The sequence below is a fragment of the Papilio machaon genome, chromosome 3, assembly GCF_912999745.1.
Source record: "Papilio machaon chromosome 3, ilPapMach1.1, whole genome shotgun sequence".
Classification (NCBI taxonomy): domain Eukaryota; kingdom Metazoa; phylum Arthropoda; class Insecta; order Lepidoptera; family Papilionidae; genus Papilio; species Papilio machaon.
Genome location: NC_059988.1, coordinates 8,074,862 through 8,101,227, shown reverse-complemented (window position 1 = coordinate 8,101,227; position 26,366 = coordinate 8,074,862). Strand labels below are relative to the sequence as shown.

General features: G+C 33.9%; 1 protein-coding gene across 25 annotated transcripts; it reads right to left on the bottom strand.

The window, feature by feature from the left end:
- Positions 1-578: 578 nt before the first annotated feature.
- Positions 579-25,971, bottom strand: LOC106719701 (voltage-dependent calcium channel type A subunit alpha-1). 25 transcript variants are annotated; one of them, XM_045686551.1, is made up of 43 exons: positions 25,878-25,971; positions 24,054-24,186; positions 23,651-23,790; positions 23,297-23,397; positions 21,793-21,948; positions 21,361-21,581; positions 21,034-21,137; positions 20,750-20,865; positions 20,114-20,173; positions 19,812-19,913; positions 19,455-19,472; positions 18,756-18,953; positions 18,467-18,681; positions 18,182-18,394; positions 17,849-18,022; positions 17,630-17,686; positions 17,160-17,249; positions 16,304-16,407; positions 16,091-16,213; positions 15,712-15,891; positions 15,336-15,602; positions 14,873-15,016; positions 14,527-14,728; positions 14,282-14,446; positions 12,810-12,920; positions 11,756-11,866; positions 11,000-11,083; positions 10,715-10,756; positions 9,215-9,397; positions 8,974-9,065; positions 8,711-8,864; positions 8,511-8,638; positions 8,236-8,438; positions 7,927-8,138; positions 7,420-7,455; positions 5,951-6,120; positions 5,580-5,592; positions 4,428-4,546; positions 3,485-3,639; positions 2,149-2,229; positions 1,282-1,484; positions 1,096-1,205; positions 579-768 (listed from the first exon to the last, which is right to left on the bottom strand). In XM_045686551.1, the coding sequence occupies exons 1-43, from the start codon at positions 25,952-25,954 to the stop codon at positions 579-581; spliced, it is 5,757 nt and encodes a 1,918-aa protein (XP_045542507.1). In that variant the 5' UTR covers positions 25,955-25,971. The 25 variants fall into 25 exon arrangements, with proteins under 25 accessions (XP_045542507.1, XP_045542508.1, XP_045542510.1 ...); XM_045686552.1 differs by lacking the exons at positions 20,750-20,865; positions 23,297-23,397 and adding exons at positions 20,319-20,434; positions 22,496-22,593; XM_045686554.1 differs by lacking the exon at positions 19,455-19,472.
- Positions 25,972-26,366: the final 395 nt, after the last annotated feature.

The window sequence follows — 26,366 nt, the reverse complement described above, 5'->3', positions numbered from 1 at the left end:
CCTTCAACGTCTAACGAAGGCGAAACGCTGGGGGCGAAGCCCGCGAAGCGCGCGCGCCCCGGGCCCCGTACCGGGCGTTTCGGCAGGCGATATATAATGTAGATTTATATAGTGCAAATTTAATATAGAAAGTTTACTTTTACAATACAGACTAATAATTTCATTTTATGTAAAAATCCTAGCGCAAACCGAGTTGCCTGGCACTGTATTATACAACGATTATCTTAACCGTAATATAAATTAAAGAGTAAAATTTTAGCGAATTAAAAATTAAATTTTCCAAAACTTTGTAAATACTAGAATTTGGATTTAGCTCATGGATACACGGCGCCGGCGGTCCAGTAGAGACGTCCAAACTCCTGAGCAACGAGAGTCGTCTATCTGTACAAATGTTCACACGTTCGCCGGATACAGACGAGATCGTCCCGGCGCGGGTGGGGCCGGGGAGGGGGAGAGGGGAGAGAGTCCGGCGGTGCGGCGAGCGCGACGCTTCAGAAGGTGTGCGCGTGCGGCGCCGCGTCGGCAAGCCGTGCCCGCGCCGCGCGCACGTCCCGCTGGGAGCGCGCGCGGCCGCGCTGCTAGCACCAGTCATCCTCGTCCGAGTCGGAATGGCGAGCACGCGGCTTGTACCCGTTGGGCAGCCGCGGCGCCGGCACCGGCGAGGGCAGCGCCCGCGGCCCCGCGCCGCGGCCCATCGCCAACGCCGCCTCGTATGACAGCGGCGCTTCGTAAACTCTCCCTCGCTCTGAGTCGTAGCCCCTGCCACGTCTGCAACATGATTCGTAAAATGTTATGTTATCGGCTTCTGAGTAGATAGTTCAGAGTATGATATTTACAAATACTGTAAGGAAATCAACCGCTGGGCATAGCTTCTTAAACATAGAGGCTTGACGAACTGGTGCTATGATGACACCAGTGAAACTTATATACATTGTGCACTTATGACAACTAGTCTATTTTGAAGGTGTTTCTACAAAAGAGTCTACTTTCTCACCATAATCTTTTAAAATCCGTAAGCCAGGTCATAATTTATTGGGAAATAAGTTTAAGTTATAAGCAATTAAAAAAAACTGCAATTTTAATCGGAAATCTTACCTTTCCCTAGATCTATAATCTCGGTGTATCAGTCTTTCAACTTCTCGACCATACTCATACTCATCGTGTAGAGGCTCTACAGGTTCTCTGACTGTATGCCTCAACGATAACTGAAAACAAATCGTCTCGTTAGATTCAATAGTAGTAGTAATATCAATACAATAGTTTTAGAATTTCGATAGTTACGTGAGATGGACTGTGGCTGATTCTTGTGAAGGGTTGCTGTTTGACCTGTAGCGTGGACGGCTTGGTGGGCGTGGGCGGCAGCTGGCGGCCCCGGCCGCGGCGCGTGCCCTCGCGCTCCCACGACCGCTCGCGCCACTCACGCCACTCCCTTTCCCGCTCCCGCTCCCGATCTCGCTCACGATCTCCAACTATGGGTGCCCAAACTGTTCTTTGAATAATTTGGACGTTCTTCCTTATGTCAAAATGCATTGATAATACTACATGAACAAAGTAATGCGATTTTCTGGTATCCCGATTTATATAAATATGCAATAAAATAACGATCGAATTTGAAAGGACATTATTTAAAACAGATGTGCAAACAATTTTCTTATCTAGATTGCCACGCTTCTTTGAATAAGCAAGCGTCTCTTTCGCAAACGCGCACGAAGCCAATCTTTATAGTAGTATCATATCAAAGCATAAAACAAACAGATCTTTAGCAAAAGGTCTTGAAATTAATCAGTTTTGTAGGATAAATGCCAAATTATACACAAGGTCAGACCTTTTGCTTTACAATATTTTATTTCCTGATAATTTTAAATCAAATAGAGGCACAATATCTATTTTAAAACGATATAGAATAATGACGATTTCGAGTTTAAGTATTTGCAATGTCCAGTGAACATATATATGGTAAAAGAGTGATTTGAAAGCGAGCTCTAACTGAACAATACATCGTCGGTGTCAGAATATAATATAATCGGTCGCAGCTCTGTCGCAGAGCCGGCAGAGACGTGAAGCGCATTGCGTGTCAGTAGTGGTGAAGTGTCCGATGTGTGTGGTGGCGTGACGTGGCGTGGCGTGGCGAAGGCGAGTGGATCTCACCGTAGGTGTGGTGTGGCGGGCTGGGAGACCGCGAGGGCAGGCTCAGGCTGGTTGTAGGGTGCGGCGGCCTCCACTCCTTCCCTGCCGTCAGGAATACCTTCATGTACCTCCACGCTTTACCCTAAGCCCGTCGGTCAATACCCGACCAAATTTTCTTGCTCACAAAGGTGACTCTAAAAGTTTTGGGTGTCTGTCGAAGGTGGTAAAAGAACAGAGGTCGTGGACACGGAAATGGAAAACCAAGGATTAGATTTCTCGCTTTGTATAGAATAAGTTGTGTGTCCAAATGTAGTTATCCATTTTGTTTTGACAATTTTTGTTATATTACTATACAATATAAAGGTCTCTAAGTTATCTACATAGAATATACAAATCTGAACTATTTAATTTTTAAAGCTTTTACATGCTGCATGAATAGTTTTGGAAAACATAAGTACATGCGCTTCAGGTTTTGTTGCTTTAAAATTTATATATACCAAAGCCATTTAAAGAAGGTGCAAATATATTTCATACTCTATTATATAATTTTTCATTGGGCACCAAAATATTTTCAGCATGCAGCAGGCAAAATAATTTCTATTTTGTTTTTCTAATTTGTCACGCAATTTCTTTACAAAAATGAATAACAATATAGTAAATTTTGAGGGAAATATTAATAATATATTTAAAAATAAATTAAAAATCTCTTATTCTACATTTTAACAACAGGAATCTGATCAATCAGTAAGTTTATTATATCTAACAATAAATATTTAGCATATGAAAGAGCAATTGTAGAACGGAACTAAAATTTAGCTACTAAGGTTTTAACAAAACTAGCTTTGTGAAATGTTCAGTGTAGCTATACATAACCTAACTAGATTATACAATCTAAATCTAAATTCACCCACTTATATTATAATAGCACGACGTCTTCGATCGTCGGTCTTAAAACTACATCTACAATATGACTATCTACATCTACTGTAAAGCTAAACTTCTCGTCTTCTCACAAAACTTTCAGAGTACCTTCATGAGAAGAAAAATGTTTGCAAAACTGTTTTTTTCGATTAATTCGAAAGCGAAATGAATTGTTATGCTTAATCTAGTTATTTATATGTGAATCAAACTATATGAGAATAATGGTTATTGATTGTTAGTATATACACAGCTCGATATTCTATAATTTTATCGTGGAAATAAAATTAATTACATAATTTGCAGTAGCATTAAGCTAGTTAGGTAAATCTGCTGCTATATAGAGTAATATACTTTATAGCAGATTCACGATGATCCTGGGAGTTACAATCTGATATAAACTAGCAATTATTATAGCTATTTATTGTATTCCACCTACCATGAGGATGATAGTGGTGCGGTGGTCGGTGCGTCCGGCCGTGTCTTTGGTGTTCATGCTTGACAATCTCGACGACGTTATTAACAGTGTCGGAGAAACCGATATCGTGATGATAGCCCCCGTAATGGCCACGTCTCCGTGGGCTCGGAGTCCGTCTGTGTGTTTTTAAATTTTTTAATCAAATTGAAGATTTCCAATTAACGATACTTACCAGAATCCGGTTAAAATAAAATTGTTAAAACACAATGCTAAGTATAATAAAGGATTAGTAACGTATTAAAGGAAAAGTGAATGCAACAGCAAACAAACATCCGGAATTAGTATATATTAGTATGTATTAGTAGATATTTGGATATTTAAGTAATTTTCTTTAATTTGTTAGTCATTTTGTTCCATCAATCAAAATCAGTTAAATACTTTAGTTATTTTAATACAAGATAAATTATAACAGGCAAGGTTAATTTAGACAGTGATTATTACGATAGTGAATTTAAATTTAGTCATGCTGTAAGGGACGGATATGTTAGTACTATTTATGCGTTTGCGTTCCAACTTTAAGTTTAACGAAGTATGTGATTTTTTTTTTCTGTAAGCCCAAATTATAATTAATAGGTTATATTATATTTTTTTACGTTTCATTTGCTTATCATCAAACATATTGTACCCTAAGTCGTGACAAACGAGTTGCAACTCTTTTTCCAAAGACCTTGCATGCAGTTACAAATATGTAAGTCATATTAATACAAAAATGATTACTTTTGACCCCTTATAAGGTTTTTTGGTTCAAGTGGACATACCCTTGCCTCGATACGACAATTTTCACCTGGGTCATAGTTTGATCACTATAAATGAAAAATAAAAATCATAAAAACAAAATCGCTAATTATGAAAATTAAAAAATAAAGATAACGAATGAACCACATTTAAAACACTTATTAGATACCTCAGACTTGACGATCTCCCGTGGTGTCCATTTTGGTAAGCATGTGGCGGTTGTAACCTTGCTTCGTCTAAAGATTCCATAGACGCATGATGCGATCCAACATCTTGTAATTCCAACACCTAAAATTTTTTATTGATCAGCTTATTGTTTTCTAAAATACAATCATGTAAAACGATACGATGTCTAATATATTCACGTCAAAACTTACTGTCCCATATTTACAAAATCTGTGTCAAGTCACAACACCAACTAACACCAAGTGTTATGCAAAACATGCAATGCATTGCGTGCTTCAGGCACTAACATCGATTACGTACTTACCGAATACCTCAGAGCTATCGAAAGATCTATTAAAATCATGCATATAAAATCTATTATAAGTGATCATTCCATGCAAAATATTTTCATAACTCTAATTGAATTTTTGTCTTTGTAACTCAGTACAGGGCTATGACTGTTATGTGGAAGTGTTTGTGTACCAATTTTGGAAGTGCTTTCTAAGAAATTAATAATCATAGTTAATTCATCAGACAATAAAATACATTTTACATCCACAAACTTAGTAGAATTCACTAAGAATTAATTATTAAGAACAAGGTATCGTCTATCTTCTACAATTTCATAAAATAGTGTTATTCCTATAATTACTGATATTTTTACCTAAATATCAACAACCATCTGTAAATTTGAAAGAATTAATAAGTATTTTTTTACACACAATCTATTATATTGTGGGTCTAGGCCCCTAACTAGCGTCATTTACAAAAAAAACTTAGCCTAAACTGTCATCAAATCTTAGCTAATACAAACAATATTGAATGCCATTAAATTTAAACTTTTAACTAACAAAACATCGATACAGCAGTTTTCTAACATAAAACAACACCAACTATCTATGACAAATTGAATGCATCCGTATGTTTGTTAACAAACGACACACCCAGTAGCAGATACGTTAAGAAATGAACATCTTTAACCCAGAACATTAGAAAGGCAAGTTGTTAAATTAGATTCCAATTACATTGCAACGTTGATTCAATATTAGTTGATTATTAATTTTGATAGTGAGATTAATGTTTTTATTTTATTTTTATTTATTGATAATGATAATGATCGGGTCAATATGTTCAACCTTTCAGAGCAAGTAGTCACCTTTTTATTGTTCCTGAAACAAAAGAAATATAAGTTAATTATATAGTACTTATCACTATAGAACATCTTAGATTTCGTATCTAAAACTTATACGATGAGGTACTCATATAAATCTTTTTTTTTATTGAATAATTATAAGTATGTTTTGACAATATTAAGAATAAACACTACTTTAAATAGAGAACCAAATCAAAATAGCATTCGGCTTAACGATTTATTATATTCTTATGAAAGACTTTTTGGATATTTTAGCTAAGCTACCGAGTACCATCTGTGAACCACAATACTTAACATCAACATTGTGATGAGGTCGTGGAAGCACTTAAAATTTAAGTACCACAATTCCACATTGAAATTATGCCACAACTTACTTGAAAGATCTTCTAGTGCTGCGCCTTGCGAAGTTGGCTAAAGTGTGAGGATCTTCTGGGTGACTCTCGGCGGTGGTAATGAGGGGTCCTTCTTGACTGAGGGAGCCTGTACGCGATCCCGGCCCCAGTCCCGCGGCCACGTCCAGCAGGCAGTTAAAGAAGGACGCCTTCTGCACCACGCACCCCAAATCACGCACCCGCCCCAATACAACCCACACTTGCGCATTCTCATGTCACTCCATGTATAATGTTCTTGATGACAATATTCTAACGCCTAAAGCCTACATGAGTTTGCGCAAACATTTCTTACACCATGTCCATGCTGGAGTTCTTTTATTGGCAATGTGTATAGTTTTGTGTGTTTGTAATGTGTAAATAGAATTCCAACGAATGGACAGTATTGGCAGTAAAGACGAAATGACAGTCATCCCTGTTATGAACATGAACGCAGCTAGAGGCATCTGAGAACACAACTGTTACATGTTTAATGTAGAGGTGTTGAAACTGTCCGTGATGTTTGTTCTGAAAGTACAAGACTTTGAAACAAAAGTTAAACTGAAAATGAACCAAACTTTGAGGGAGATAAAAACGATAAAGCAGATTTGGTGCCAAATTTCAAATTGTGTGAATTTTTTGAAGCCAGAGAACGTTTTTTGGTGCAACAAATGGGTATTCTTTTTTATTTATGCATAGCCTTATTCTCAGCATGCATTCGCTTCAAATAAATTTAAGAGAAATAAATAACAAAATATGTTTTTAGGACTAAACATAAAAACAAGTAAAACGTATTCTTTCCTTATATAATAATTTTTACAGGCTTCTAAATCCGTGATTGAGCCAAGATGTAATTGCAAATTGTAATTTAGTCTAATTAGTGCCACTGAATATTCTGTAGGTAACATGTAGTATTTGGGTCATGCAAAAACCTCTAACTTATTTTTTGCTTAAAAAGAAATACAGAAAAGAATTTTATTAAAATCGGGCATCAAGACAGTAGAAGCAAAAAATGGAAACTGTGACCATACAAACAAGAAATACATTAGACTACAAAAGACAAAACTATTATACTACAAGAAACCAACTCCAAACAACTCATCACACGAACACATTTTCTAAATACTAATTACCAATTTTGCAACTATAGGACAGGTCTCTAATTTGTTGTTTACGATGCCCTGAATTATTCATAGACAATATTGTACTAAATAAGCACAAAATTGTCTAATCTAAAATGGAAAGTGCGTTTCGACTAAATCTATTCATTAAATTATTTCGTTCACTAAACTACTAGATTAATAAATATTAAATTTTTAATATTTTGTACCATAATGTCTTTATGTCCAGTACAATAAATTTGTTATTTATTCAAACAAGATGCGATAAAGTTAGAATGATAAAAAAATATAAGAGAAAAACTAGTACAGTGCAGGAAAAGTTAAATATTCGTTCCTTAAAGTTTTAAATACTACCGGCTGATTGGCCGTAGGGCTATTCTCGCTGAATGCCTGAAAAGTAAACCACCAATGTAGTCGACTCGATGGAGTCGATTAACTAAAGTGACTTTGTATTGTTGTTCGTAGTCTTCTAATATTTTAAAAGGGCCAATTGACAGTCAATACGTTTTTAGAGACGGTAGTCAATCAAATATAACATCGATCACAACAATACATCCACAGGAAGACAACACAAATTCTAGTTAACTAGCTATTAGATGGTTATTCATTAACTAAAATATAAGGAACAATTAGGGGATATTAACAAACACTACTCTCAAAAGTGTAGTTAACCTACCCACTTAAACTTACATTTGGCTCAAAGTTACCATATCTGTGCAGTTTTATACAATCAATAGCCAAACAAATTACTCTGGCTTCTTTAAGATCTACCAACACGACGAACTTGTAGTGTCTAAGTAACTTCAACATAAGAGGTAAATAAATACGATGCGTATTAAGTTTTCTAATACAATTTCTTACCGGAACACCTTGCGGCTCTGTCTGACCAAACCTAGTTGACCTCCAGCTCTCTAGAATGAGCAAACCAGCGTAGATCTTCCCCACGGTCAGTTTCCCAGCGTTTAGAACATCGTTGCGAGGCACCAGCAAATCTAACATCTTCTTCGCTTGGAGGGGCCAAATCTGTGTTATCGTTTGTCTTAGTTCCTGGTCCGCTTGATCCATTTCTTCAGCTTTTAATGAAATTATATTTTTAGACATAGTTATAATAGACATAGTATAGGTATAAAGTTAAAATATACATGCAAAATATAATATTTGTATGCTTACCAGATCTCATTTTAATACTTAGATTTTCTCTTATTAAGGCAAAAAGCGTTGTTGTAAAATTCACTTTCCCCTCTTCATCTAGCGGCATGTTCATTCGTATTAATTTTTTATACGCTAACCTATTTGGACATTTGTTTCCAAACCCCAATGGCGGATCCATATTCTTCAACATATCATACATTTCTGTGTAATGGATCTTCCCTCTGAAGAAAAAAAAAAAGCATGATATAAATGCTAATACCAAAGTATATTTTATAAACAATTTTAATACATACGTGGCGTTTGGGTCGTATTCGGCCCATATTCTAACAAATTCATCAAGATGATGAGCTCCTAATATAGACGAGTCTCTTGTTAAATAGTCAAAGTTATCCATAATTACGGCAACGAACAAATTTAACATCTGAAAAAAATAAAAATAACGAAACAATTTATAGAGGAAGAGTATATAAAATGAAATACATTATATACTTACAAGAAAAGAACAGAAGAATATAAAAGAAACGAAATATGCATAGGCGAGAGTGCTGCCACACTCCTCCTGTGGCGGCTTGCCGGCTTTTTCATCACATTTAGCAGGCTTCAAACAATCCAACATAATGTTGGGCCACGACTCTCCCGTTGCACATCTAAACAAAAATAAATTATGTAACATTATAAGTTAATTGGTAATGGCCAGCATCCAACTAACTAAATGTGCCTCTTGTTTATTTATATAATTAATAAATCGTATATTACCTGAATAATAACATAAGGGCCTGTATAAAGCTTTGAAAGTTGTTATGTCTATTCATAGCTGTTTCCGGCGCATTTTCTATATTACCGAACACCTGTAAGTATGTATGAAAAAAAATAAACTTTCGACCATTCATCACGTTCATTGGATTAAATGTGAGTATATAATCAAGAACTTATTTTTGCAAAACCAATGTTCAAAATAATTTTTAAATTAAATTCAATAGACAGTAGCGTTATTCACCTGCATTCCAATAATAGCGTATATGAAGAAAAGCATCGCGATGAGAAGGCACACGTAGGGTAAGGCTTTAAAACTCTGCACGAACGTCCACAACAGTATTCGTATGGTGTAGCCCTGTCGGAGCAGCTTGATCAGTCGCGCGGCTCGGAACAGGCGCAGGAAACCGACGTTGAACGTATTCTCCTGCAAATTTTTACAATACAATTGTCATACTCATATAGAGTTTGATTTACCATATCCTTTGCATGCGGATTAAATCCCTTGTTTCTTTGTATTTCGCGATTAGTTTCTGGTAGGTTCACTGAAAACTAAGGATTTGGTTCCTGTCGCTGCAAGAGACAAGTCAATGGACTTTTAACAGTATTTAAAAAAAAAGTATTTCATATTTTTAATTATGCATATTTACCATCAACAACTTAATGTTAAATAATTTGAATTAATTTACTAGACTTAAGCTACTTACAATTAGAAATACAGTTATTTATGTATCACAATATTACAAATTGAGAGAGAAAAATGGATAAATGAAAAAAAAAATGTATATAATGGCATAATCTACACACAAAGTTAAATGATTCTGATACATTTTGTTACTTGGAAAATACTTTCATATTGTACTTCATTTGATAATGTTATGCAATTCACGAAGACTAGATCCTGGCTATATTAAAATCATGAAGAAAGAAAAAAATTTTTGCAACGCTAGCGCGTACCATCTTTAGACCACATCATCACTTAATCGGGTGGGATCGTGGTCAAGCGCTAGATTTTTCAATATATAAAAAAAAGTAATCGTAGAACCGTGACAACCTTGTATTTTAAAAATGAAATTTTATAATTTGATATCTTAATACATAGTTTCGATATACCGAGTACTTTAATTCCTCCCAACTATCAATTGGTCAAAAATTTCAAAGACAAGTTTCAAACTATACAAAATGTAGAAATATTTTTTTTATTTTTATTTAAACCATGATTAGCCAAAAGAGTCTAAGTGAATTGCAAACGCAACAAAATGCAAGTTAAAGCATAAATGATTTAGCAAAACTACAATTATATGACTTGTATATTACGAAACAACACAGGATTTCTATTAACTCTATCACACGTTACTAAACAATATTGGTTATGAAGCTCTATATTAGACGATCGACCTGAGTATTCAAACACACTTACAAACTAATTAATCTAAAATTATCTAAATTTCCTAAACGACATTATCTGTAACAAACTTTTACGAAAATTTAAAGATGATAGCAATTACTAATTAGCGATAATACTTTCTATGTTCCTTTTTCATAGGACATTCATCATTTTTAATTATCTAAACAACCTCAAATACATAACGAAGATATTATTCATCTGTTACTAAATAATCAATAGTTTTAATTCTAGCACTACCAATTGTTATTCCGTCATAAAACTTCATCTAAATTCATTACAAATCAGATTCAATTACTAGACTAAAAAACCTAGCAGTCGAATAGATTAAACTTTTACCTGCTGACAGGATATGTCAGCACAGTTTTCTGCAAGGTCGCTCTGGAATAAGGATATATCCTTTATATAAATGCCGAAATCAAATTGTAGAGCAATACATATATCAGCCACTTTTAGACGTAAAACATTTAAATTGATACCGTGAATTTCCAGTACCAAAACGCATGCACAAAAACATATTTATCTCTCTCATTGTGCTTGGAAGAACAGAGATAATAATACGTTTTTGTATAGTTATTTCGACAGTAGAAACTTAATCAAAACACAAAATAATATAGTACTTACGCCAAACTCCATTATAAGAGCGTCAATGATGCTTCCAATGACCGTTATGAAATCAAAAATATTCCATGGGTCTTTGAAAAAATTCTGAAAACATGAAATAGTATATTATAAATTTATCACATGTAAAATATAATTAATTATTGAAAAAAAATGTTTAAATCTTAATCAAACAAAATTTTAATCTTTGGAATTAGAAAATCATTAGTAGGCAATAAGAAACATTTTCTGAAATTAAATATTTTTAAAATCATTAAAAAAATTGTACCTGTATACAAATGTACGCTTTCTGTATATAAAATAATGTAAACAGGAGAAAACAAGGATGGGACCAGGATATTTCTCTCAATTTAATTAATAATGAATCTAAATAAAGTTTTAAAAAAAACTAGGCAAAACGTATTAACGTGAAACTGTAAAACTAGTAAAAACCTGTGTTTAAAAGAAGCGGCATCTCAAATTTTCAAATAAAATCATATAATTCTAATCTCATTCAAGTCAATGTTGAACTTGTAAAGCTAATCTATTTTAATTTTTAAATGTGTACTTAAGTGGCAAACGTAGTACAATCGCACATTGAGTAAAAATCCGAATTATTACAGCGAGAAAGTTTAAGTAAATGTTTTTTTACTCATAGGGTGATTGATGTTGTTACACAGAATTTTAATAAATGGTTAACTTAATAATAATAAAATTCCGCGTATAATATAGCTTTTTAAATGCTTAAATTAACAAAAAAAAATTGTCACAAACTCTTACCGTACATCCGAAGGCAATGAGCTTCAAAACTGTCTCGAGTAGGAAGAAGAACGTAAAGACGATGTTCATGAATGTTAACGTGTCCATAAGTACTGGTGGAGCCTCGTGAAACTACCACAAACCAACACCAACATTTTTTTAATGACTTATAAAGTCAACATTGCAGCTAAGGCCCCTTTTCCACTAGCACGACTCTAAATGTACACGTCTGCTATTTCTATGAGAAATGCGTAATATCATTTCTACTGCCTTGACTACCATATTGATAGCAGGTCCGCGAACCAGTCGCATCGAATCGCTTAGTGCAAAAGGGGTCTAAATTCTAAAGTACTATCTATATAAATAACAAATAGAAAATGTTTTTTTAGCATTTAACTCGTGTCGTCCTTATATATTTCATACATCTATCTTGCTGTTTTTTATATATAACGAAAAACAATAGTCACTTTATGTAACGGTTGTGTGTATTTGTGTGTTTTGTTTTTGATCGAATTATATATATGAGCCAATAGTTGTGTAGTTTGTGGCTAAGTGGTGCACGTGCTTCATGCGAAGCCGACATACAAACATGCTCAGAGTTATAACAAACACATGTGTCTTTTCAAGATATGGCAGATGTTGAAAGCGAAACAATACACACATGAAACATAGAATTTTTCGTAAAATATAGATATAATTGTACAATCAGAAATTATATATAAACAAATACATAGATCACTTACCTTTTAAAATCTCTTATCACGAAATTCTAAACATAAGCATTAAATTACAGTTCATATTAGTCTTAGCATTTGTAAATATACATAAAGTGGACATGCTTTTTAGGCCAGGTCATGCTCAGATAATGCGCCAATAGCATTTAATGTAAAATTAAACATATTTAGAGAGAAACCAGTAGAGGATGGTCGGAAAGGAATATCGTTCGGCCGAAAATAATTCCATACAGTCATGTTGATAGTCGAAGGAAAGTGTACATTTGTATTAGTAATTGTAACATAATTACAATTTATTTAACAAATGAAATGTGTCAGTCAAACTGCTTTCGTGTACTTACTTTGACACCGTAAGCGATGATTTTCAACACAGTTTCCACGGAAAACATTCCAGTAAACCCCATATTCGAATACTTGAGGATATCCGAGTAGAGATCGTTTTGATTATAGTACTGCCATTTTGTGATCGCGTTTCGGAGAAGCCCAATAAAAATACATTTATGTTACTTGACATTAAGTAAATGGTATGATTTGAAAATAGGAAGAAGTATGATTGTAAAGTATGGAATTGTAATAGAAATGTAGGATACAACTTATAAATTATAGATACAAGAAAACAAAACATAAAAAGGACTGGTCTACATGGTCCCGATAAAGTGCTCATTTGGAGTAACCGTTTATTAAAAAAAAAATAAGAAAGTAAGTAGAAGTTATGTAGGTATGGTTTAAATTCTATGCTACAAATAAAATAATATCAAACAAAATTTTCTCATGTTTAGTCGACATATTTTTATTAAGCGTCAATCAAGTCTGAACTAAAGCGTTGAACGTAATCACATATTTTAAATGGATTAAAGTTTTAATAATTAAGTTAAGCGGCCCAAATTCGCGAAATAGTATTTCGATAGTCCTGTCGCTCTACACTCATGCACTTACGTTACACTGCTGACATTTATAAGTTTGGAAAGATCATGCAACACGAACAACATCGATGGCGCGCATGCCGCGGCCATACATAACCCCGAAACGATGTGCGTTCACAAGCACCACAATATAAAATAGTGTAATCCCGATGTGCTTTGAATGTGCATATACTTTTTGATATACCGTGCATTATTTAATAAATAAATATATAAGTCACAGCAAGCGAGGAGTCACAAAAAGGAACACGTAACAAAAGAGAGAAAACAAAAAAATAAAAACAAATAGTCCTGGCTTACAATGAAGGGATAGGCTAGGACAGATTTTTGAAACACGGCGCATTCCATTGCAGTTGTGTGTGATTTGCCCATATAATGTAACGCGATGTTTTATGTCGTGTGTGTGTTGGTGTATGAAAGTGTATGTGATGTCGAGAATAATAGGCAGTACTGGCGTTTGCCAATTCATATTTGAATTATTTCGATGACAGTATGGAAAAAACAATATGATTAGGAATTAAAACACTGATACAAATTGTAACATTTAAATTGTGCTTGCAGACATACTAACAATGATTACGTCACATATATTGCCAGGCCAGAGAGGTATTTGCGAAATGATTTCCTTAAAAAGTTTATCACTCTCTAGTAAGGCTAAGTGCGGACTGACATACAACACATAAATATCAACTTGGATACTAATCCTACTTGTTTATGTGCGTTGTGATCTCGATACACTTTTTCTGTTTCTACCTCAAAAAGTGTAAGTGCTTTAGTAGTTTTGTTTCCTGATAAGACTTAAACTGTCGTTTTGTATCATGATCATGTCAAATTTTTTAAGAAGACTTATTTTTATATATATAATTAGTTGTATATGAATTATGTATACATACCTTCATCATGAGTAATAATGTGTTAAGGACGATGAGGGTCATGATGAAGTACTCGAATGGCGTAGAGACGACTATCCTCCACACTTTGTACTTAAAACTCCCTCGTTTACTTGGCATATACCTTTCAAGCGGACGTGCTTCTATCGTGAAATCGATACAAGATTTCTGTAAGTTAAAAAAAAAACATAATTTATGTTAACAATTAATAAAAAATTCTTTTGTTGTTGTTTTTAACAAATACGTACCTGATTTTTATCGATTTCACCATCTTGTAATTCGGCTTCGCCCTGCTCTTGAAATGTGATAATTATAAGAGCTACGAATATATTAACAAAGAAGAACGGAAACACCACAAAGTAAACAATATAAAATATGGACATTTCTATACGAAAATTTTGTATGGGTCCCCTGTCTTCATACGTTGCCGCCATTGAGTTTTGTAACACCCTGTAAAGAATATTACCATTAGTTACATAGCAACATAAGATTAAAAATTCTCTCACGTAATAGTAAATATCACAATGCATTGGCATTTTTTATGATCACGGGTACTCTGATTTTACATTAAAAGGGTAAACTTTTAAAACTCACTGTGGCCATCCTTCTCCAGTCTGTACGGCGAAAAGCGTAAGCATCGCAGTTGCTACGTTGTCGTAGTGGAAGGATTGAGTATCCCACTTCCGCTTCACTACGCGCGGGAGAAGGCTGTTCGCCTCATAGACGAAATACGATCCTCTGCGGAAACAGAGGTGAGTTATTAACAATTATTACCATTTACTCGCCTTTTTATGCAAGAAAAAGTTTTGTCTCCGTTATGTAATGAACACAAAATTATACAAATATCATGTTTACAACAGATAATAAACAAGTTTATAAATTTTTTTTTCAAGTACTTGCTCGTTTCTAGTTTATGCTATTTTACCTCATTGTATAAGTTACTAATAAAAACTTGAATGAACAATTTAACACGTTGACGAACATAATAATAGTTGATATTTGATGTAGAACAGCCCAAAAATGATGTTTACTCTTAGGAATTAAAAAAAATACTTACTGGCAGTCTTGAAGAGTATTCTTACTTATATCGTTGCAGTTAAAAAATTTACCATTAAAAAGTTGAACTGCGATTACAGCGAATATAAATTGAAACAATATGTACACTATTAGAATGTTAATGACATTTTTCAAAGAGTTTACGACACAGTCAAACACTGCTTTTAACTTTGGAACACGTTTTATAGTCTTCAATGGTCTAAGCACTCTTAACACTCTTAACGATTTGATTGTTGACAAATTCTGTCCTGCCCCTTTTTTCACACCCCTGAAACAGGAAAGATACACGTTAGAAAAAGCAACCCAATTCCCAATAAATCCGTAAAATCAGTCATTTTTTGGTAATACATTTTCACGGAAGTTGGTGAAATACAAACCCGATTTCAAAACCGAAGCTGACAAGAGCACAGATGACGACAGCGGCATCCATGATGTTCCACAAGTCGCGTAGATACGCGCCCGGGTGGAACAGGATGCCGAGGTCGACAATCTTCAGCAACATCTCCACCGTGAACACACCAGTGAACGCGTAATCGAAGTAGTTCAAGATTTTATTTCTAAAACATAAAAAAAGTACGAGTAATTTGTAGTAACTAAAAAAAATTACAAAAAGAAGGGTTTATGGGCTCTGTTATTTTTTTTTATATTTAGAAATCCACATTCACAACTTCTAAATACCCGAAGTCTGCATGAGATGTATGAGAAAGATAATTAAATAAATCAATTTAAATAAGTAATATCAAATGTAATGTTTACCTTTCACTTTCTTCAACTACGGGATCTTCAGCTGCTAAAGCCATTGAACTCATACATATAACTAACATGATAAAAACATCAAAATATCTTAAATTTACAACCCAGTGTGCGCCTCGCCTAATTCTGTAAAAGAAAAAATAGAAATCTCACTATGTGAAACGCAAATATGGAGTTTACCCTTTAACTAACTGTGAATTTAAATTGTATACTTACGGATTGGTGGGTGATAAAATAAACATTGACGAATATGGCAGCATTGGTTTTGGTCCATCTGGTATTTCTTCTTCTTCCTTTTTGGCCTCTTCTTTCTTTTTGTTCTGTAAAATTTTGTTATTGATTTTAATACATTATTTTACACATAGTTAAAATTAATTTATTTAAGACTTTGTTAATAATGTAAATAAATTGCAAGAATACTCAAGTTACCACTATCAGTTTTCAAATGTTATTTTTCCAATTTTTAAGTTAGATTTAATCATATGAATACCGTAAGCGAAAGCCCAATTATTATATTTTCGATGTTTGTAATTATTTATTAATAAGATGAAATTTTATCATGCATAAAGTATAAATTAGTATGTACACAACAGCGTTATTAAACCTTTAAGCGATGTTAAAATTAAAATAATTGCTATTTAACGAATAAAAATAAAATTAATCATATTGACAGCTAATTTTTAGTTATCTAAATGAGGTTATATTTGAAATTAAAAATTATATTGTCGATAAATAGTCGACTCACATAAGCGACATTGAATTGCTTTTCTTAGACAGTAACTAAAATATTGTTGAATACCAAAAAAATTATGCACAATTGAGAATTTGAAAAATGTAATATTTTAAACATGAATATCACTGCACACGGATAGCAATGGTGTATTAGTGTAAGGAATATCAGTGTTAGAGTAATTTCCCAAGCAGTCACTTCATATGTTAGTTTGATGTGAGACCTTATTTGTATATAATGATGAAGATCTTAAGGACTCATTGAAATGAATCAACAATATTTTGTAGTGTCCGAACCAATGCACACTGTAAGCATAGCGGAGTATCGCCACCGATCCTTTACCTTCCTACTTGTAGTTGTCGTGGGACTTATGTCTACTCGAGGTGGGGTTCCATCCACCGCGTGTAATGCACCCATCTCTTTCTCCAATTCCTAATTAGCCGAAACAGAGGTTGTCGTGTGAAATACAATTTTGAACGCATTTGAATGCATATCTAATCTTAACCATGATACCGTTCAACGATTTTTTTTTTAAACTTCTGATGAACCGGATTCAGATAATCAAAACAAACTCTTAGAGAACAATTTGTGTACTTTCTGTAGATTAGAGTTTTGAATGTAATAAAATAATTTAGGATGTGAAATTTAGATGTGAATTTTTGCTACTCAAAGCAGAATATGTTAGTTTTCGCTTTGAATTCGAGAGAAAACAACGAGTTGCAGTAATATTAAGTCAAGATTCGTCTTTTGTTATACCGGAAGAAGAGGAACTGGACGTTAATAAAGCGGACATAGATAAGCTAAATACTTACTTGAAGCTGTTTTTCTTTGTCCTCTTCAACTTGTTCCTCTTCAGCCGCCGTCAACTCCTGGAAACACATAACAGCAACATTTATGCGGGAAGCGGCGTAAATGTACATTTAGCGTATACATCAACAAGACGAGAATTACTCCTTTTGGCAATTCTTAACTTACGCAACATTTTTAAACAATCTGTACAAGGTAATTTTAATGTGAATATTGAAACGTACCTGGGCGTTAGCCAGATTGTCGACAGCGATGGCGAGAAACACGTTCAACAATGTGTAGTTGCCGAACAACACCAAGATGACGAAGTACAAAGAATAAATCATGCCTTTCTGTATACCACCCTGAGATTGAATGCCGTAATACATTACTTCATTCCAATCTTCACCTGTTAAAATCTGGAAAACATACAAATTAAATTATCATCTTTTATCCATTGGATATATTTTAGAATAGGTAAGTCGAGACTGTCACAAGTGATTGAATTAAGTTCCCTTAAGTTTTTTGTCAAATATATGCACGATTACACTTAAAATAATATAGTGATGAGTACATACCTGGAATACGGTAAGCAGTGCGATAGGAAAAGTATTGAAATTGGTCGGTGGTGTGCCATCTTCGAAGTTAAATTGTCCTCCGAATAACTGCATACCGAGTAGAGCAAAGATGAGGATGAACAAGAACAGAAGGAAGAGCAATGAAATAATTGATCTCATGGAGTTCAATAGCGATATCACAAGGTTGCGCAGGGACGACCAATATTTTGTAACCTGAAAGTAGAAAAACATTAAACATATCTCTTCCATTCTAACAAAATATAAAGCTCAAGTAGAAAAAACTACCTTAAATATCCTTAACAATCTTAACGCTCTAAGTACGGAGAGACCAAAAGAACCACCTTTAACTTCTGACCATACCACTTCAAAAATGGAACCGGATATGACAACACAATCAAAACGATTAAACGATGATTCGAAATATATCCGTGGGCCTAAGGCATACATTTTTACCCACATCTCCATCATAAATAGCCCAAGAAACACAAATTCGGCATAGTCTGTAAACAGAAAAAATCCTATTGTGAGTTGTTAATGAAAATTTTGATATTATTATGATAGAAACAAAACTTACATAAAAACGAAGTTAACCAAGGTGGTTGGCCGTAATGTTCGACGGCAACGCATATCGTATTGAAGAGTACCAGAACAATGACGAACCAATAGAACCACTGGGTCTTCACGGTGTGTCTGATCCAAAAACGAAACCTCTTCTCAGCCCGCCAAAAGTTTGCACATTTGCCGGCTGAACGAGATTTGCTTTTCAGAAACCCTGTATTAAATTACATTATTTAGTAATGAGTAAATAAATCAGTATGTAAAATATTTAGATTCTAATATGCCGCACTTATATTATTTACAATGTATTTTTCCAGCCACATATGTTAAGTATAGAGACATATAGTTAAATAATTTTTGTAACTGGGACATGAACATTTTAATAACCAAAACATAACCACGGTTAAGACACCCACAATATTTAGATAAACATTAAAGTGTTACGTTGTAAGGTAACTTTTCCAACATGAGAGATATTTTTTTAATGAAGCTTTTGGATTTCTCTAGAACTTTAACATAAGACCAAATAATATGATGTAATAGAATTTGGTACGACTATAGAAGGTGGTTAGAAATGCAAAGTAGGATAGGAATGTACCACGGTGTTAGTCGGTTGGTACGGAGGGATCGCTATACCTAAAACTACTTCTAAACTATTTCGACTACTTAGAAAATGAAAAGGAATATTCTACCAGCATCACGCTTGATCCCATACCTTGCTTTTTCTTTGGAACTGTAAACAACCAACATAAAATACATCACCGTACGGAATGATATGAGAGAGAAATAGTTTAATACAACAGATAGGATGAAGTCATGCAAGATTCTAATTCTATACATTTTAATGATCAAAATGATACTATCTATGTAAATATACATTGATTTATACACGATAAGAAAAAAATTCTTGTAAATTTGGAAATCTATACAGTTAGCTAAAGGATAAGGAATAAAACCAATATAATTGATGATTATAGAGCATTAAATTTTTATGGATATGATAATAGAACTTCAACTGAGGTACACAACACTTAGCAAATCGTAGAGTCAAGAACTGATAAATTATACTGACCGTCATCACCACAGTCTTCATCCTGTTCCTCTTCTTCTGTATCTGTACTCTTACTTTTACCCAAGTTTTTTAACTTTTTTTTCGCTGCTGCTCTTCTCCGAGCTGAAATAAAGAAATAGAAATTATATTCATCTTTATTATATTGAAGAGAAAAAAAATATTTTTATAAAACAGAAGTGATTTATTAAAAAAAAGTATTTATAACTTTATTCCAGAGAAGGTAAGCAACAAAACAAAAATGCATTGTGACATTTGAGAAACAATCCTAAGACCACTTATTGTATTAACACAAGAAACGTTACCTTCTATTATGTGCATTTTTTCTTCTTCCGTAGTTCTCTCTTCTGCTAATATTACTTCCTCTGTAATTAAAAAAAAAAAGTTTTTATTAGCTTTCTAATGTTAAATAACACCTGAACCTGTAAAGGGCTATTCCTAATTCTAATACCTAGTATACTTTAAAATGTGAATATAAAAACTTAGCAAAAAATCTAATTCATCTCTCACCTGCTTTACATATCCACTCAACATAACCATTGAGTTCTCTCTCTAATTGCTGCTGTCTTCTTAATTTAAGAAATTCTTGTCTATTTTCTACTTTCTCTCTTTCTTTAGCGAATTCACTGCAAAATAGCATCAGAAACAATCTAGCGGCGATACACATAATAATTATCTATATAACTACTAGCAATATAATTGATTCATAATTAAAATTCTAACACACATCTTGTGCTTATGAATTAGGTGATGGAAATATAAATATGCAAGTTATAAATCTTTGGACAAGTTTACTGATGCCACTAGCATAGTTAAGAAAAAAAAAACAAAAAACGACACAATAAAAATTCAATAAATAAAACAATATCCAAACAAAAAATAACAATCTACTGGTATTTATAACACAGTTCGCTAGCTTCACAATTGTCACTTCTTCCAACCTGCTTCTGTTATCCAATTGATATAAGCCGTGAAATCCTGATTAAACATCTGGCGAGCTCTTTCCTTCTGGAATTGAGCACGTCTCTCAACTCGTGTTCTTTCGTTAGAGAATTCACTGCGTTTTACCCAAACAAATTTAACTTAACAAAATTATAAACCAAACTAAAATAAATAAGTAGTTAAAAAAAAAGAAAAGTTTAATCCACGCTTTAATACATTTTACTTTGTAAGATAATTTAAAATAAAAATACTAGATATATAATAGATAGTATTTAAAACTTACCCGCTAAGAACACCGAGAACTAAGTTGAGCATAAAGAATGAACCCAATACTATGAGAGGAACAAAGTAAATCCAGTTGAACATACTACCTAACGCATCGTTTGTCTGAAACCAAAAGGCAACACATTCATTAATATAAATATAGTTGAAAAATATTCATTACGATACTTAAGTAGTTAAGCATCATATCATTAGCCTGTATTTTGTCCTTTACTGGACAAAGATCTTTCTTAATAACTAAGTTAGGAATTTTACAAGTTGAAAGAATAGATAAATAATTTTAATATTTATTCAGCACTTTGTGGGATCTTATATTTTAGTAGCTTACCCAATAGAGGATTGATGTCCATCCTTCCATTGTGATGCATTGGAAGACGGTGAGCATAGCGAATCCGATGTTATCGAACGACGTGATACCCCTGTTGGGACCCTCCCACTTCTCCAAGCACGTGCTCTTGTCAGCCTCACAAACGTTGGCCCCGGGGGGCGCCACTGTTTCGTTGTCGGCATTACACGGTGTTGGACTCTCACCTTCATTCACTATTTCATCTATTAAATAAAGGAATCTTAAATTAATGTGAACCTCGAGACAACATCATTTAAAATAAAAGTACCGGCATATAATCGTTAAACGAAGATTTTACACCGCAAACGAAATTTTATTTACACAAATTCAGAGTAAACTTTGACATAAGTTACACATCGGTATTTATTTTGTATATATTTTGTTCAAGACAATAGGCAAATTGTTGATACTCACTAATATCTTCTAAACTATAACAAGTCTTATGTAGCGCCCCGGAATAAAATTCGAGGCCGATGATGGCGAATATAACGATTGCAAAAAGCACCAAGAGGCCGATCTGTAGCAACGGCGCCATCGCCTTGATGATGGATTTCAACACAACTTGCAGACCTATACGGGATAAAACACTTGTATTAATTTATTCTTAAAGGCGATCATACCCGGAGAATGACACAATTCTTTAATTAAAAATGTTTTGTGACTCAGACGAAATGTTATGGAGGATGAAATCGAAATGTGTAAAACTTCCTTAAAGGTCCTAATCAGAAATGATGAAATTTTATAACATGAACATACTTAATGATACTAAGCACAAGAATAATAATTAAACTATATTATAAGGTGAAACGACAAAAAATCTAAAGGCAAAAATAAACAACAATGAAAACAGTAAGACATCGACAAGTCAAAGATGAGAAATAACGTGCACATCGAACTTTGATAGGTATACTGCTGTACTATACGTTCCACGTAATCTTTTGAATTTTGAAATTAAAGTAGTAATTGATATCATTGACATAAGTATACATAACAACAGACTAAAACATTAACTTTTATATGATGAAGAACAAAATATTACAATGGAATGTATAGAACAGCAAATGGTTGGACAATGGCAAGGCTAATAATGCTAAACTAATAATGTTCTAGAACTCACTAGGAACGCCCGAAACTAATTTAAGGGGCCTCAGCACCCTAATGGCACGCAAGGTCCTGAAGTCGACGTCGGGCGCGACCGGCAGCTGCGTGATGATGCTGCCAAACACACATCACTCGATACTATAGCCTGCACTAGCAGCTAGTTAATGTAAAACTTACTACCAAGAATTGTGCTTGACATACTGCATTATCCAATTGTCAAACTGTTACATTTGTCAAACATTTCTTTCAAGTGTACATCAGTAATTTTGAAAAATTTTCGTCCAACAAACACAACTCTTCTTTACAAATTTACAATATATGGTCACACTAGCTTATTCTCTACTGTCTAGGTATTGTGTCTAATTAATACAATATTATTCACACGTTAAACCATAATAATTTTAATCTAAATGCGCCATGTTTATTCACACCTATATAATAATTGTTTTAACTAAATTCTTACATTTAGCCTTTATTTGGAATACCTACACAATACACAATAAAACAATAGCAAGTTTTAACTATTATGCAACACGTAAAATAGCCGAAATCCAAAAATTACGTACATTTAACATTGTCCATTAAAATTGTTCAAATCACACATTTCTAAAGTGTAAACGAATTCTCTCATAAATTGCAAGAAACCGATGCTACATTCTCACTAAGAATCAAAATAACCAAAAAAATGCTATTATCAAATCTAGAGACATAGTTCCTCTACGTCAAAAAGTTCGAAGATCGAAAATGTCTAGCGAGAATGTTCTATACAATATAAAGGTATTTATTATGTGAACTTTCGCCAATTACTGTGAATTACTTGGTATCCGCGAGACGAGCTTCAGAGGCCTCAGCACTCTGAACGAGCGCAGCATCCGCAGGTCTACGTCCACGTTGTATTCGGCGAATATCGTCATCGACCTAGTTTTTGTTATCGAAGGTTTCAGTAATCACAGCATTTACCTCTGCCCTATCTAATACAATTTCATTCCATGCTCTTTACATTCCAATTATTTGCTCTAGCCAATCGTCAGGCATCAAATCAGACTAAATAGTTCCTGCTTTTTTAATAATTCAAAAACAAAATCCGAATTTTATTGATGTGACATGGCTAATGTCGATTGAATTTTTGATGTAGATACTTTGAAATGTGTATTAATAATATATCACTTACCCAGTTACTACAACGAAAAAATCCATAATGTTCCAAATGTTCCTAAGATACGATCCCCTGTGTAAAACAAAACCTAAGGCTAATATTTTTAACGAGGCTTCTACACAAAATATTCCTAAAAAGTACGCCTCGGTTTTTTCCTGAAACAAACAATATTAAATTAAACATTAATAAAGTGCAAATGGCATTAAAAATCAAAAATGTTTTTCAGTGCGTCAGCTATTAGTTTCAATTTATATAAATTTGAATTATATTCATCTTTTCTATGTAATTTTACAATAAAAAGAATGACTACAGTACGGTGTGTCAGACATTCTGCACCAAGAAAACAATGCAAAGCATACTCTCCGATTCCGGACCGCTCGTGTGATCGTCTCTTGCAGATTAAATATAAGGTATTTACCAAGTTCTGTGCTAAGATGGTCTTGTCGCCGTTGGGCAAATGCTCCTCCAGCGCCAGCACCACGCAGTTGGCGATGATGGTCAGCAGCACCGCGTACTCGAAAGGCGGCCACTCGATGATGAACTTCGTATATCTGGAATTTACATTCAATGTCATAAGTATCGTGGCAAGTAAGTTGACAATGATATTCAGTACCCAAGGCTTGATTTTACACGTCAGTTACAAGAATATTCTTCTGCACTATGTGACAAATTAAGGTACTATTATAATGTAGATGCAGATGTAATGAGGCCAAGTAATTTCACTTGATAGCTATTTTAGTCCATGGAGTAGAAATATTTCGCTTTGTTTTTTTTTCGATTATTCGTAAAATAATTTGTAAAGTAGGTAATCATAACATTACTTAACAACATGTTAAATAAAAGATGTCTTTGTGGTCACACATTTTTTATTGTGTGTATTATGTTGTAGTCTTTGTTTCCTTTTTGATAATCATTGCAACTTTTATATAATATTTTCTTAAATAAATACCGCATCCACTTAAACAAAATTTTAAAGTAAAATTCAAGTTGATAACATGTCTGGAATTACGTTAGTTTAGTCATAAGAGTAGATTTTAATGTCATTAGGCGCATTGTGAAGTGGACGTTGTAGCGTGCGATTATAACATTAGCTTTCTATTACACGACCCATTTCGCGCGCTCATCGCCGTCGGGACACCGGCTTGATGCACTTAATGCCCTCAGTACCGTGTCCTATCAAGATAACTTAATTTATTCATATGAGTGAAAATATGAAAATAATATATCTTTGTAAAAGAGGAAAATGTCAAATAACAAGTTATCGATTTTTAGTCGATAGTTAATTAGACAACAACCTTATTCTAGATAGTTTTTTTAAGGAATCATGGGGTTAGGATTACAGGTCATATTGCTAGTAGAATCATCACACTGGATTAGTATGTTTATATCGTCTAATACTTCTAATGGATCAATATGATATTTCACCCCATTTTCAACTTGGGGTAGGCTCCGAGCCTCGGTGGGGATGTATGGTGAGCTGATGATGAATATGATATTGTCGAACGGTATTATCAGTTCCATACATTTTTAATCTTTTATTTGCAATATCACTAATCGTCCATTACTTTATCTAGGTGGTTGCAAAATTACATTATGTTTTTGTTAGAATGATGTCTATATATAGATAGATATATAATTTACATAAAAAATAAAAAAACAAAATAGTGAGTTCAGGGCACAGCGTCTCAACGAGCCGAATGGATTAACGTGCCTTTCGAAGCTTGAAGGCGCTCGAGAACAAATACTAAAGCGGGCAGCGTTTGGCTCGCTGCAACTTGACTTTGATGATCGCTTAAACTATCGCTCATCGAAAGAGCTTTTCATCATTTTGTGTCTGAATAAAATAATGTTTATTTATAGTATGGAATTTTTTTAGTCTTTTTCTAAATACTATTTACTTTTAATTCAAATGCTCAATTGATTTCTTTAAGTATTTTGTAACAGATGTAAAATAACAACAATAACAAATAACAAATGACTACCGCAATGAAAAACATACACTTAGGGGCTGATTAAGTGATGATTACATTACTTTGAGTATAGCAGTAATGACACTAAATGTAATACATTTTCATAGTTATGTGGGAAAAATCATTTTCCGGGTGTATTTTTGAATTTACCAATTTCAATGAAAAATGAGCGCTGTATTCATTGTTGACTGCGATATTGTCAGTGTAAAAATTATTTTGGAACAAGAACACAGAAGTAAGACTAGTTATAAATATTAATTATAAATACATACCTCCGTATGGGATTTTCGTCGGAGAATATGAAGAGCGAGCTGGGCCCCGGAGTAGCGGGCTGATGAGCGCCGCCCATGGTATCAGCTGGCGCCGCGCGAGCCTGCGCGCCCGCCGCCTCCTGCGCTGCCGCCAACCTGCAATACACGAACACGCCATTGTTATATACTACCATCAAAACTAATGGATGCTTCCAAATATCGAGATTCTTCACAGAACTATAGATATCGTCGGTTTGTAAAAGGAAATGAGAACCGGGCACAGCTCTGCGCGCGCTTTTACCACACCTTGAAGACCCACTTGGTACCTACAAAAAGCTAATGTTCCTCTAGACTATAGATAATCCAATGTCCCAATAATTACACTGTGAACTTAAATAGATTTATCTATGGCAAATTGAGTGTTTTACTAGATATTACCAATTTGATTGAAAGGTTGTATGTTTTATAAAAAAAAGACTACTATTAAACAAAAAAAAAATATAAAAAAAT

Bases quoted from the DNA above. Each gene is read 5' to 3' on its own strand.
- LOC106719701 (XM_045686551.1), bottom strand. From the start codon at position 25,954: ATGGGCGGCGCTCATCAGCCCGCTACTCCGGGGCCCAGCTCGCTCTTC. The intron at 11,084-11,755 runs GTAAGAGTTTGT...TCATGTTTTCAG, and splicing joins TCATTGCCTTCGGATGTACG to AATTTTTTCAAAGACCCATG. The intron at 3,640-4,427 runs GTATCTAATAAG...AAAAACACACAG, and splicing joins GGGAGATCGTCAAGTCTGAG to ACGGACTCCGAGCCCACGGA.